Source organism: Dasypus novemcinctus, chromosome 7, assembly GCF_030445035.2.
Source record: "Dasypus novemcinctus isolate mDasNov1 chromosome 7, mDasNov1.1.hap2, whole genome shotgun sequence".
In the NCBI taxonomy this organism is placed as follows: domain Eukaryota; kingdom Metazoa; phylum Chordata; class Mammalia; order Cingulata; family Dasypodidae; genus Dasypus; species Dasypus novemcinctus.
This window is the reverse complement of record NC_080679.1, coordinates 108,971,156-108,986,487: the sequence shown is the minus strand read 5'-3', so window position 1 is coordinate 108,986,487 and position 15,332 is coordinate 108,971,156. Positions and strand designations below refer to the sequence as shown.

The window sequence follows — 15,332 nt, the reverse complement described above, 5'->3', positions numbered from 1 at the left end:
AAGCCAAAACCTGCTCTTTCTGTCTAGAGGAGCCTGCATCAAATATTGGTGAATGTTTCTGTCTTCTCCCATTTCTCAGCGAACTCTGTTCTTTCCCCCCATTTCCCAATAAATTCTTTTTACTGGCCTAACTAAACTGGCATGTTCTTAAATTCTTTTTGTGACATAGCCAAGAACCTAGAGGAATCAAACTCTTCCCCATCTTCAGAAACACTATAGTGAAACATCAAAATGGCAAGAAGAAATTTATAAAACTGAATAGATATGTTAGTAATTCAAAATATTAAATTAAGAGTGGAAAAATTCCCCTTTCCCCCAAAGAATGAAAGGGCAGTGGGGACTTAAGAAAGTAATTGATACCTTCATCCAAACAAAATAGTGATAGAATATCTGAGATTTAGGGAAATACAGAGGAACCAACATGAAGGGGAAAAGGAAACCAAGAAATCTTGTCACTAAAGGCAAGAGGGGAAACTATTCAAAGAGGACAGAAATGGTAAGGGCTACTGACAAGTTAGCATACAAACTGAAGTGTTACTAAGATTCAATTTTAAAAATTTGTTGAACTTGGCAAGGACAGTTTTGGTGGAATGGTTTAGGGAGAAAATATGATTCCAGTCTGTAGCAAATTGGATGGAGAATGATACATAAATTTTATACAACTTCAAAAAAATTATTGTGAGGACGGAAAGAATTAATGTGATAGCTTATGAGAGATAAGAGATCAAGGGAGAGTTATGCTGGCTGTTATCTTTTCTAAGATTGGGAAACTTGAACATAAGTATGTAGTGATGTGAAGAAATGACTTGAGAGGGAGAGGTTGAGGAAGGGTATCTGAGAGGAGGGGGAGAGGTTGAGGAAGGGTATCTGAAATGGCTGAAGAGGGTGGGATCCAGTACACATACAGAAAAATGAGCCTTGCTTTGTGGGAAGAACACTTCTTCTACTTCAGTAGGAGGGAAGAGAAAAAGGGAGCTATATGGGTCAGCATATGTGTATTACTATAACCAGATAGGAGAGGAAGTTAAACATTTTTTCATTTTGCATATTTGGGACAGCAGAAAAACTTCAAATCTAAAGAATGTGGATTTATTTCCAACAGTGGTAGGTATCCCAAGCAATTAAAATAATTAGTAGTAAAATAAACCTATGTTCAATTAAATTCTAAAGTTAATGATTAAACAATAAATTTAGATTTCTCATTGCAAGAGATTATTAAAGACAGTAATAGCTTTAATAAATTAGGTATGCCCAGTGAAATGTGGCAGACAAAATCAACAACAATTAGTTTATTTATACTTCATATGAAAATCCCAAATAAATGTGAAGTATCTCAAGCAAATTAATTTCACTGAGTATTCTAAGACTATATTTCAGGAAATTTCAAATTTTTATGTATACATATAGTACAGTATCTGCCAACAGAAAAGAATGAAAACAAATTTTATTTTGAAATGAGAAATTTTAAAGTATAGAAAAATTTAAAAAGCACTGTAATTCCATTACATGACATTTTATCATACTTCTTTCTCTCTAACTAATATGCTGAGATAAGTCATTGTAACAACACTCTGAAGACAAGAGCAATAGACACTTCAATGCCATGAAATCGTAGTCAAGCTTGCCTGGGATGTTATTTTTTCTTTCATTTTTGCCATTAAAATATTAGCACATTTTTAATAAGAGGAGTTTTTTAAAAAAATCAGATTGCTTAAACACATTGATTCATTAAAGCAAACAATGTGTTTTGGGGTTCTTTGTTCTAAGATCTATGGCTGATTGGTTGATGTCCATTTACAAGTCTGATATCTTAACTATGCTTACAATATCTAGGCAATTGACTTTTCTTTTATATACAAGGAAAGCAAAGCACTCAGGGGGAAGAAAATTGAGTGTCATTCTCAATGAATCATAACTTTATATCATCAAAAATAGAAAATTCTGGTTCTTATATCAATATCAGTTCAAGATACAGTTATGCTTATAAACGGTTCTAAGGCCTCACACTTGCTAATTCTAGTATAGACATTTTCCCCATATATGCAAAAATATGAAAGACCCCAGATATTTAATTGTAATTGAGCTTTATACTGCCAGATCATGATTGTAAATGAGAAATCACAGGATCATGTGGAGGAAAAGATATCAATCATTTGTGATGTTCTTTAGTTCAAATAAAAGTGATATCAATTTTATTTAATTGTGATATGAGAGTATGTCTACTTTATATTTTTTCTTTGGAAGCTATTGAGATTTGCTCTGTGGCCCAGAAAATGACTGACTGTGTGTAATTCCGTTGTCTTTTTTACATGCTTCCATGTCCTTCTTACATGGTTCTTTTATATTCCCAGAACCTGATTGAAATCACAGATATCACTAGAACTACCACATTATTTTGTTGAGCTTCCCAATGAAGAAATCATCAAAACAATTAAAATGTACAGAATGTAAACAAAGAAGTGTGCACTTAATGGAAGGGACGTAAGGGAAATATGTGGGGTAAATCCAGGGGCCACACGGCAGGACTCAACTTATGTTCTAATCATGCCTGATGACTGACACATGTCTACAAGTATGCATATATAGTAACTGGTTTCATTGCCGTAGTGGTGAACTTCCATCACTATAAGTCAGAGAATTTTAGTCAGGGATCCACAAATTTTATTGTACTGAATATGTGTATGTATTTATTAGATTATATACATTTATTACTATTGATTGCTATTATAAATATATTTCAAACTTTAAGTAATGTTCATAATCATTATAAATTCATATTTTATGTAAATCTATATGATACGTGAACTCATATTTTAAATTGTCTTATAGAAAAGATCAGCATTAATTTTAATCTAGTAATAGAATTAAGGAACCAAGGAAAGAGCAGTACTATTAATTACCCAAACACTGGATTTGCAGTTTTCTATGGTTACTATTTTAATTCTCATGACAAAATGATGAGGTAGTGTTTATAATTGCCATTTTATACATAAAGGAAAATATATTTCAGGGAGATTAGGTTTATGTTTTTAACCTTTTTAATCATTAAGCAGGCAGAATACAAACAATGATGCATGGAACATAAATAACAAAATCAATAAGCTTTATCATTATCATCTATCCAAGCAACATCCATCCATCTACCCATCTGTTTGTCAAAAAAATATTTGAAACTATCAGATGAATAATAAACATTTTTCTTGTGCACACAAAGGAGTTCCACACACAAAAAAATAGTTATTTCTCAGGCCATACAGCAAGTTTTAATAGCTTCTAAAGAAAGAATATTATATAACCTTTTTCTCTATTCTAATATCTTTGTGTGAAGAGAATGATATTACAAATGTGTGATAGCTACTCCACATGCAAATATTTTGATAGAAATATTTACTAAAAATACTTATGAAACTGACTGATAAATATCTTAGAAATTAATTTTCTTACTATGTAATTCTTGAAGTGTTTTTATTAAAAATTAGAAATTTACCTTCTTTCCCTTTCCCAATTTCCCAATATAGATTTATCACTGCTTTTATTTACCTGTAATAAATGTTACTATGGCAAAATAATATTTTCTATATAATAATTTTTTTTTCATTTTAAGTGAAGCAATTTTATTTTCTATTCATTACATCATGATATTATTTTTAAATATCAGATTGTAGATGAATTATTTTTATAAGTAATTTGAATTAAGAGAATATGACTATTCTCCACATCAATAAAACAGTTCTAATAAATGTACAAACTTCTCTAAAATCAGGCGAACACATACCCTCCTCCATTTGCTGTGGGGAAAAATGCAAATTCATAGAATTCTATACAATAAATTATACAATTCTATTTCTTAACTTAAACAGTATTTATTTAAAACTTTTAACTTACAGGATGTTTTAGTCAAAAGGAAGTCAAAAGATATTTATAATTTTGAAAAATCAAGAAATAGTAGTTAAGCATATTACTATAAAAGTAGAGGTAGTAACCAAAATTTTGGTCTAAGAGTTAAAAATGGTTGTCTCTGCAAAGGATAAAACGGATGAGGTAGAGTGACTCTTTTTTTAAATTTTATTTTGAGTATTTATATATTAACTTATTTTTTAAAAAGCTAAGTGTATATATATATGATTTATATTTATATTTATGGTAATTAAAATATTAACAGAAATTTTCCAGAGGTTGGGCATATTTTTAACCCAGTACCATAGAAGGACTCAATATTACTGTATAAGAACTTATACATATCAAAGCAAAGGATGGGTATAAAATCATCTATTAAAAAGAATGCAACAATATTTAGAGAATTCACATGTGAGGACATCACATAGAAATGTCATTTGACTTCTTGTTTCCTTCACAGCATTTGTCACAAGTTTAAATTATTTTATTTATTTTTATCTTTACTGAAGCTTTTTGAGATCAGCTCCTGACCGAAATCCTATGTGTAATTTTTCAGTCCAGACCATAGGCAATTATGAAGGCTTTAGATGGCAGGTCTCCTGGGGGAAGCTGCCCTCTCCACACAAGACTTAGTGCACGGCCTGTGCATTGAGGTCTCTGAAGGAATTGCAGTCAAGGATTCACGTCCCCTTGGCCATGCTCTCGGGCTTATTTTCATTCTCAGCGCAGGTCTTCCTCAGCACCTCTGCTGAGGTCCCCTTATGAGGGACAGGGGCCCGTGGTGAAGAGGTTTTGGAGACACTTTTCTCCACTCTAACTCAATACTCAGTACTCCCCCCCCCCCCCCCCCCTTCTAGTCTTTCTATCCTTTCCCTTCTGCAATCCCCAGGTCCATAAACTGCAGGAGTCTTTTGTAAGGGGCTCCCTTGGCAGTAAGATGACTCCCAAGTCTTCGCTGGTACAGTTCACAACAGAGGAAGAACTGGGGTGTTTGACTCCAGTTTAGCCTCTTGCTTGAAGTATCACAATTAATGACTAAAAACTTAACTTACTTTCATTTTGGCTTGTCTTAATCAGTTCCTTTTGATATCTGCAATTCACTCCTAGCTCAGCTCAGCTCATCTTTTTTTTCCCCTCTCTCTCCCTAACTATCTGAGCGCAGAAACTTTGCCTTCTTGTTCTCCCTGTGACCTAAGCATCCAGGGCTTAGTGGATGAAAACACTAGACTAAGTCTAATGTGAACTCTATATTATAAGGGAGTACTTCACAATACTTTAGATAAATACAATACAAAGCCTGAGGCTCTGAAAAGGAGTTTAAGGACAACACACAGAATTACATCCTGACTGCCTCCCTGCAGTGCATTCTGGAGGAGGGTCCCAACCCCAGGTCTGCTCTAATTCTAAAGAAGATCTCTTCATAGCAACGAAAACCAACAAATGATTTAAATGTGGACATATGAAGAAGGCTGTGCTTGTAGAATGCAGAACTGTGAAAGAGTTTTGAATTTGTTTCCTTATCTCCTGCCAAGGATTATTTTAGAAGGATGGAACCTTCTCTAACTCTAGTTAGAAGTGGCCACATTGCCAAGATCTGAAAGGAACAAGATGGAAAAGTGCTGCTACAGGCAGTAGCAAAGTTGAGCACATGACTGAGACTGGGCAGCTAAGTAGGCGAACCATTCCAATAGACAAATTGAATCCTTTTAAAAATACTGCTCCAAAGAATAGAGATAGTGTTGGGGATCGAATTCTGTCCCCCACGAAAGGCATGTTCAGGATCCAACAACTGATCCTGTGGGTGTGAACCCATTTCTAAGTAGGACCTTTGAAGATGTTATTAGTAAAGTTATGCCCAAACTGAGTGAGGGTGAACCTTAATTCAATATGATGGAAATACTTTCAAGCAAAGGAAATTGGACATAGAAGAAGAAGCCACAGAGAGCAACTGTTCAATTCACTGCATTAAAAAAAACATATCAGTCATCATATTTGGCACTAATCTAGTCATGAATAGAGGTTCAACTAATTCACGTTTTTGTAAGGCTCATTATAAAATTTGGACTGATCATATTTCACTTTTGCCATTGGAATATGCCAAACTCCCATAGGTTTAATCCTGCTAGAAGGCTCTGCAATCATTTATTTTTGCAGTTTAGCTCCCTAAACAATCTCTGTTATGCTTAATAACTACTGTTTATATTGGAAATAATAGTAAAACTTGGGTTTAAAAATATGGCAATCCTATGTTTAGAAATGTTTCTAATAATTAGGAGCTGAAGATACTTGAGCTGAGGGTCAAACTTTCAGTGGAATTCTCTAGCTTCTATTTACAAACCTAATTCATTTTACTTGCATTTCCTTTACAATAAGTTAATTGCATGTTCTAGATAGAGGTTTTATGTGGGCAAATACATAATTACCCAAGCCCACTGAGGATTCTACTTTAATCTTTAAACACTCTTAACTTTTCTAGAATTCTTCACATTTAGAAAGGAGTATCTGTATATTTATGCAGCACACGAGAGGAAACACGTTCAAATTGTAAACTCTAGTTTAGAACCAAGCCAATCCCACTTTTGGGGGGCAGGTGCCTGTAACTCTATGTGTAAAATGAACAATTTCTATTGAATGATACCCTGTTGCTTTCTTCCTTGGCACTACTTTTCAATTCTACAGTTTCCTTTACCATGCTAATTAATAGTATTTTTTTAATCAAATGTTATAAATTCAAACTACTTACAGGGACTTGTTAATCTAGTATAAGAAATGTTTTAAAAAAGAAAGTTGTGGATAAACAGGAAATGCATTTCATAAATAGAAACATATAGAACATATAGAAGCATATAGAAATTGAAGATTAAAAAAGCACATATTTTCCAGTTGTTATAAATATTAATAACATGGGGTTAAATTATTAAAGAAATTCTACTCAATTGCATTATACTTTTAATAAATACCCTATACATGTCTAATTTATGGATAAAGTTTCCCCATAGTGATTTTTAAAATCTATAACCATTCCTAAAATAAAGCACAAGTTTCTAAAAAATCAGTTTATTTCCTCTCTATGTCTCAAAATATATTGAGACAATGATAACAAAATCTACAAATATATGTTATAAATAAGAGAAATTAAATTTTCAGCTTTAACAGTATATTTTTACTGTTGTAAAAGTAGCATAATTAGTGAAAATTTACTTGGAATTCCACCAACAAAAAATACTTTTGTTTGTGAAAATAAAAATAAATGAATAAATATATAAAATTTCTGTTTAAGCCAAAAAACAAACCCCACAAAACTCAATTTATTAAATTAAACAAATAATGAATTTTGTCAAATAGAATCATATGGCTCCACAGAAACCAAATAACTTATTGACTATTTAATCTCAGCCTGGATTGTTTATTTTTCCCAGAACTTAACATATACATGCCAGCAAGAAACATGTCTATTCTCATTTATTCCAAAGGTTGCTCAGTAAGCTATTCTGTTAGAAAAGTTAATTATTACAGACTTAAAATTAATAATGACCATTTGTTAATATCCTGCTAGCCTTATGATAACCATTTCCTAATAAAATCTGCAATGTTTGGTTCCATTTATTTCTGCTAAGGATATTGTTACTGTTCAGGAATGGTTTATGTTCTGAAATTATCATTAAATTGCACACTCAGTATCAAAAAGTAGTCATAAAAAGTAACGTATCTTCTGCCTTGTCCATTTTTGTTATAAAGAAATAAATAGCTTTTTAAAAGGGATTATACTGATGGAATCTTCTGTCAGTCTCTACAAAAGCATTTTTCACTCATAACTCACCACAAGATGCCATTTCATCGCTCTCATCACCACAGTCGTCTTCCCTGTCACACAGCCATGCTCTGGGAATGCAGCGCCCATTTCCACAAGAGAACTGATCCATCTGGCAGGTTCTGGCTATGATGATTAATTAATATACAAACAATAAATTTAGAGGTTCTTTGGAACAACATTAAGATTAGAATAACATTATGTAGCATCTCTCTGACACATACAGCCATTATAGTAGTCTATTAAGGTAAAAGATTTTTAAAATAAAGTTTTTTAAAAATTTTTGACAATGCCAATTTTCTTGTCTTCTCTAAAGTTCAAATGCTTTGCCCTTCAATTAAAATTATTGCTGAATGACAAGATATTCAGTAACCCTTATACTTCCGTAAATGAAACTATGTATTTATTATTTTAGAATTTTTCCCTGACACATGCTTATGAATATATGGCTGAATTTAACTTCTTCCAGCTTTTAATTAACAAAGAAGAATTTTGCACAGTGTTTGCCAATAAGCCAAGAAAACTTTTGCTATAATGTTGGTAGAAGTTTTTGGAGACTATTTCAGAATACCTGATTTCTAATCATGAAGTCAGAATTGTCTTTTTCCTCTAACATTTTATATGCATTTACTTCTTCATTGCTAAGTTCTGCAATGTATGGAGCAAGAATATAGAACATATTTTCTAAAATACACATTTAGCCTTAAGGTGAATATTTTAAACTGACTTTTCATCACAGTTATATAAAAGTATGATTTTTTTCATTTTATTTTATTTTTAACAATCTTATTGAGATATAGTTCACATTTTATACAATTACTCCTTTTGAAGTGTACAATTCACTGGCTTTTAGTATATTTACAAATATGTACAAACAGCACCACACCTCCTTCCTTCTTTTCTTTTCTCCTTTTCTTTTCTTTTCCTTCCCTTTCTTTTTCCCTTTCTTTCATTCCTATATCTATCCCTTTCTCCTTCATTTCCTATAACTTTATTCCTTCAGTCTTTCGAGACTCTTAAATACATATATATTATCACAGATTTCTAAAAAATCTCCATTAAGTTCGAATTGGCCCAATGAGAATATCAAATGTATGCAACCCAATATATATTTTTTTCCATTTGATGTTCTTATATCGCTGAATTCTTTCCCAGTCATTCAGGTTTGATTCTAGCAAAGTTTTCTCAAATGGTTTGCTTTCATTAGGGGAGCTAAGGTCATTAGAGAAGAGAATGGGAAAGAACTTCTAAGAACCTGCTGTGTGACCTATTTCATACTGTGATGATGTAGGGATTTATGTATTACCTCATCAACTCTGAAGATGAGGAATTGCTATAAACCCTTTTTACCCCAAAGAGTACCCACTGGTTTATTTTTGAGAGATATTATGATCTGAAAATATATGAAGTCATTGTCTGTTCTAACCATGGAGAAAATTATTGGCTTAGTATGACAGGAAAATTTAACTAATTTCAGATAAGAAAGATGCTTAATTCCATAAATCTTCAACTACTTTCTGTCTACATGACATAATCACATTGGCTAAATCATCACTTTGTAATCACTAGATTTGTTATTACGAAGAAACAATCTTTACTTTCTGTAATTCTTGTCTCACCAGATCTATGTTAGTTTAGAAGTGAGATTAGCAGAGCAGTCCCAGAGGACTATAATTTTGTAGCAAATGATGCTGAATGAAAAGGAAGTTTATATTCTTTCAGTGGAAATGTTCATCTAGCCGATGAATCAGAGATTCACTGTCACAATGTAAATAACCTATACCCATCCCTAATCACACATCTCTGCAGCAATGTAGCAGTAAGAAATGCATAGGAAAAACATGGGGAAGGAGTAGAATGAGCATAACTCATTTTTCCTGAACTTCACCTTTGTTGCATTTTAATCAAAGCATTTAATCAAAGTATTCTATTTAAAAGAAACCTATGCCATATCAAAATGCACTCTTTAACTTATCAGTAAAAAAGTCTGATCTTTAATACATTAGATTTTCTTAATGCAATCACACCTGTCTAATATGAATTCAGTCAAAATTTGTGGAGGACGTGAGGAGAATAAATATTATGTAATCCAACCATAATTCTGCAGTGTGGGAAAATGCTGTTCTGAATTTGCTTAGGCTGAGGATTGCCAGTGGTTACTATGAGGAAAAAGGTATTCCAAATCTAACCATTTCTCATATTTGGTTCCTGGTATCCCTCATAAGCAGACAAAAATATTTTGGTTGTCAGGCAGAATAACAAGCCCCTCATTCTGTCAGCTCTTAACTGCCTCCTGCTTCCTCTTCTGGACACTCTCTCCAATCCTCTCCTCCATTATTCATTTCCCTCCCTGCAATCTATGTTAATTAGACATACATTTTTCCCGCTGAAATATTTCCATTAAATAGAAAGTATGGGAAATATTATTTATACTTCTTTGCTATCATATTGCCTTATCAAATATTATTTCAATACTTGCTGACCTTTTGTTTTTATTTTGATTTAAGAAAAAATATAGTTATATTTAATGTCCCCTATACAGTCATTCTCAATCACATTTACCTCCCTCTTTTTCTAGAGGTAGCTACTATCCTTAATTTGTTTTATTTTCCATTTTCACGCATTTTAATCCTATCCCTATGTGTTTATGAATCATTAAGCATTATACAGAATTATTTTACAATTTTTTATACTTCATATAAAAGGTACTAAATTTGTTATATTTTGCAACTTGCTTATTGCTTAGCATTGTTTTTAAAGTTAATTCCTGTTGATAAATAAGTTCTAGTCATTCAATTTAATTATGAATAGTATTTCATTGTGTGAACTAACAAAATATATCTACCCACTTTCCTGCTAAGGGACATTTGACTTGTTTCTAATTTTAAGCTATCAGTATAAAGGCAATAGACATTCTTATTCATCTCTTCTTGTGCGCAGGAATAGAAGATAAATTTATAAAGGAATTATAAAGTAGAAGGGTATGCACGTCTTTACATATACTAGATTTTGCCAAATTTCTTTCCAAAATGGAACATCAATTTACATACCCATTGGTATTGTTGGACAATTCCTCTTTTCCACAATCTTGCCAATGCTTAGTTTTACCAGATTTTTTCTTTTTCCTAGTGAAATGGCTTGAATCGTTATTTAGGCATATTTAATGCCTTTTTGAAAGACTCATTTTGGACGTTACCTCCATAAGAAAACCTTCCCAGATGCCCAAAGACTAAATTAGTTGCTCTTCCTATTTCTTTCAATGGGTTCAACTTAGCACTTTGAATCTTCCATTGGGATGGCCTGTTCACATGTTTTTCCTCACTTTCATTCTTAGCTTCTTAAAGGAAGGTACTGTGCCTTTTTCTATCCCCAGTGCTATGACACATATTTATTGAATTAACAGATTCATGAGGGAGAAACAACAAAGGATAGAACAGAAAATTGACTTCTTGTGGGAAAGGATTTTCCTTTATATATAAAGTATTTGTGATGTTAGATTCAATTACCAAAAAGAATCCTCCTATAAGAAGTCTTTTCTGTAGGATACATGTCATATATAAACTAAGTATTGGAATGTATGGAAATGCTCCAGCTAGGGAAATGATTTATATTAATTTGCCATACTTTTCCAGTATGATAAACCTATCTATTTTGGTAAAATGAAATGGAAATCCTTTGTAACACAACCACATACTTCATAGATTTTAAAGCTAAAAGGTATGTTTATTTTTCTCTTTCTTCTTTTTATTCAAGTTCTTAAGGAGTCCTGTGGCCACAATAGCTATCATAAATATTCTAACAAGCAGACCTAGTACTGAGTGGCAGACTTCAGCTGGCATCCCTTAAAGTGTATCAGGGCTCTGGGGTGTGTTCACCGGGTGCAGTGAATGTGCCATGATGATGGGGGAGGTGGTTGGTGTGGGAGGAGTGGGGTGAGGCAGGTAGCGGGTGTACGGAGACCTCTTATATTTTTTTAATGTAACATTTAAAAAAAATAGAGGAAAAAAATTTAAAAATAGAAGGTTGGAGAAAAAATAAACTGTATCATGAAATGCAGACAAGTTATGTGCTATTTCCTAGGGGACTACAGACTGAGAGCTTTAGAAATCTTACTAATTAGGATTGTTTGTTTTCTTTGTTCTTAAATGTAAGCGTTTCCTTGTTTACTGTGCAACTAGCTAGTCAATCCCAAATGCTCCTTTAAAAATCATGTAGAAACAAACATATTTTAAAAATCTAATATGTATGAAGAAAACATGGTATTATGAGTTGTCAGCAATGCCTTCTATTTTAAGGTGAAACGAGATCTGTCCATTTAGGATGTAATGAAATAGTCAATGAATTGAACCTTAACCTTAAAAGAATAATAATTGTTCTAGTTTTGAAAAATGCTTCATTGTAATTTATAGTTAAATTGCAAAAGCAACATGAGCAAGTTAAATTGCCCATACCTAAGATTCCAGCTATTCCTCAAGATAATAAAGGCTGATTTAAAGAGCAATGACTGAAGACTGAACCATTGGACTTAGTTCACCCTAAACTCTTAACTGAGTTAGGCAAGTCCCCTCTCCAAAGCCTCACTTATTCAATGGAAGGACTTGAAGGCAGGGACCTAACACCAGATGGTTTCTGGAGGTCTCTTTCTGTTAGAAGGTCTTTGGCAATACAAACTTATGTGACACAAACACATACAATCATGAAAATAATCAGTTATGCTGAAATATTAGATATAGCTTTTAATCAAGTGACAAGAGAGTAAACAACCCATGGATCCGCAACAAATATGTCACTTTGAAGGAAAAATGAATATAAAATATAGGTTAGGATTCTGGACTGGTAATTGTTTTGCTCCTCTTTTATTTTATTTTATTTTTTGGTAGTACATAGTAAAAAGTTCTTTAGAAACAATTTCTTCTAGTTAATACTCTTACAGAATTGAAAGAAATATATGAGAGAGCTGAGGTGAAGAAAGGTTCAAGTCTTTCCAAGAGAACATTGGGGCAAGAAAAACAAAAGCACAGGATGAACAAAATATGACATATACATACAATGGAGCATTATTCAGTGGTACAGAGTTTATGCTTGGAGTGATGGAAATATTTTAGTAATAGATGGTGATGGTGGTGATGGTAGCACAATTTTGTGTATGTAATTAAAACTACCAAATGTATACTTGAATATGGTTAAAACAATAAATTTTAGGTTCTATATATGTTTCTAGAATAAATTTTAAAAAACATAGAAAGTTACACATAAAGAGTGAACCCTTCTGTAAAATATGGACTATAATTAATAATATAATAATATAGTTCATAAAATGAAACAAAAATACCACACTAAAACTGTGCGATGTGATTAGGGGATTGGGATATGGAAACTCTATTTCCTGCATGATTTTTCTGTAATCCTATCACTGTTCTGGAAAAAAACAAAAACAAAAGTACATATGAGGCTTCCTGACACCTGGGACTTTTATCTATATGTAGCCTCTATAATTTTCAATAATACATTGTATTGTTTTTTTTTATTTTTATTTTTTTCAACTAAGGCCTATGTTGACAAAGAGAAAGTTGGTGGGGTGGTTGATGTGTTTTGATGTTGCTGAACATAATGGTTAAAAATCAGTTTTAACTGATCACGTTAATACAAGTCATCAAATACAATGTCTTTTATTCATCACTGAAAGCGAAAAGCAAGGCTGCTGCTTGTCAGTATCATTTTTCAACATTTATCTCACTAATAAAGACCTTTTTCTCACTGTGTTGTAACCCGAACCACAGGCTGTATATTTTCCAGTCAACAACAATCTGGCTAGGAATTCAAAGATTTATTACAATGGAAACACAAATATGCTTAGTGGGTCTTGGGACTTTATGACAGAACAAAAATAAACAAACAAAAAACCCTACCTCACATAAATAATGTGCCATGAATGGAAAATTATTCACAAATGTCTTCCCAGGCAGATTCTTTTTTCAAGATTAAAAAAAAAGGCCTCTTTATGAGATGGCTTACATCACAGCATGCTAAAAAACCTCAGCCTCCACTGCCAAGTAAGATTTAGCAGGAACAAGTCTCGTCCAAGTTGTACATCGACAGTCAACCCATATGGGTAGATAAAATGCCAAATTACTTTGGAAAGCAGAATCAAGCCCAAGGATTGAGTAAAAGATAATTTATATTCTTGCCTTTGTGGCATCAAACTCTGACTTCATTTACTACTATAATAACTGGATCATCAGCATGAGGACAGTTCAGCTTACTTCAAAGCACTGAACTACATTTTTATGGTGACTAAGTTTAGAGGAGATTTATGTACAGATACAACAAATTTTTACCTGCGCAAGTTTGATTGGATTCATCTTCATTGCTCCCACAATCATTGGCTCCATCACAAAGCCATCTCTTGGGGATGCAGCGATTATTCTGGCATTTAAACTGATCATCGGGGCAGCTATGATTGACTAAAAGAAAGAAAGCAAACTTGTCATTTAAAATTAGAGGAAATTGTGATTATTTTGAATTATAGTTACAGAAAATAATGGTAATTATTATAATAGTACAGTACAAAAATACCTTAGATTCTCTCATTCATGATCTATTTTATAGCAAATCTTAATACTGTAGGCTATGTTAAAATTTAATATATTTATAGATGATATTAAGTAATTAAATCTCGTATAAAAGAAAACATGCTCTTTTTTCATGTCGCCACGGAAGCCAAATATATCACTTTGTTTTCCCATCCCTATCACAACCCTTGATTCATTTGCAAAATATTTCCAGAAAACATTTTAAATTAACCTCAAATTTTAATGTTAAACATAGCAAGTCAGCATAAAAAATAATTTAACCACATATATCAAAAATACTGGCTTTTTTTAAAAAAATAGTGCTTCCACTCAAATATTTCTTAAAATGTTAAATAAGCCTAATTTTATTGTGCTTTGTCCAGTGTTTCTTGGGACTGGAAGGATAAAATAGAGAAAAGAAAAATATATCACCTATGACCTGCAGTTGATTCTAAATGTGAGGTCCTGCATAATTTTAATAACAGAAATGATGATATGAGTTTTCACTTCTAGTAAAACAAATAAACATGCAACCATAAAAATACTGAGGACAAGAACAAGTTGTGCATAGCTAAGGATTAAACCTCCAATATCTAAGCACAGTAGGGGAGCCATCTTAACATTAACCTTCTGTGATTATTTTTTCTGCACCCTGAAGGCAAAATTCCTAACTGAATTGGCATGCTCTTCAATATTTGTTTCACAACTTCAAGTTTATTTTTGAAGCAATTTTCCCTGTGCCCAGTAGTTGCACTTCTACATACTAAAAATGAATCGGTAATAGTTTCACTTGGAATTTGCAAAATACTTATTTCATCATGCTGTTGCATAGCAAATGTGTACATTTTCAGGCAGTTTCTACAAAACATTATTCCTTTAAAGTGGCTTTGGTGATAAAGTGGTTTTTATTACTTTTTAGAAAGTTTTTATTCATGTATAATAAAAAAGAGGAAGAAAGGCATTTGAGCATGATTAATATTTTCCAACCACTTTAGGGACTTAAGCAAGAATAGCTAGTCATGGGAAATAAGAGTCATCTAATATATTAGAGG

The 15,332-nt window shown here is 32.5% G+C and overlaps 1 protein-coding gene across 1 annotated transcript in view; it reads right to left on the bottom strand.

Moving 5' to 3' along the window:
• LRP1B (LDL receptor related protein 1B) overlaps positions 1 to 15,332 on the bottom strand; it is a 2,023,931-nt gene that overhangs the window by 808,332 nt on the left and 1,200,267 nt on the right. Inside the window, exons 17-18 of the mRNA XM_058301027.2 lie at positions 14,047 to 14,172; positions 7,718 to 7,834 (exon numbers count right to left, since the gene is read on the bottom strand). Of these exons, the coding sequence (XP_058157010.1) occupies positions 7,718 to 7,834; positions 14,047 to 14,172 (243 nt within the window). The remainder of the gene's footprint in view (positions 1 to 7,717; positions 7,835 to 14,046; positions 14,173 to 15,332) is intronic.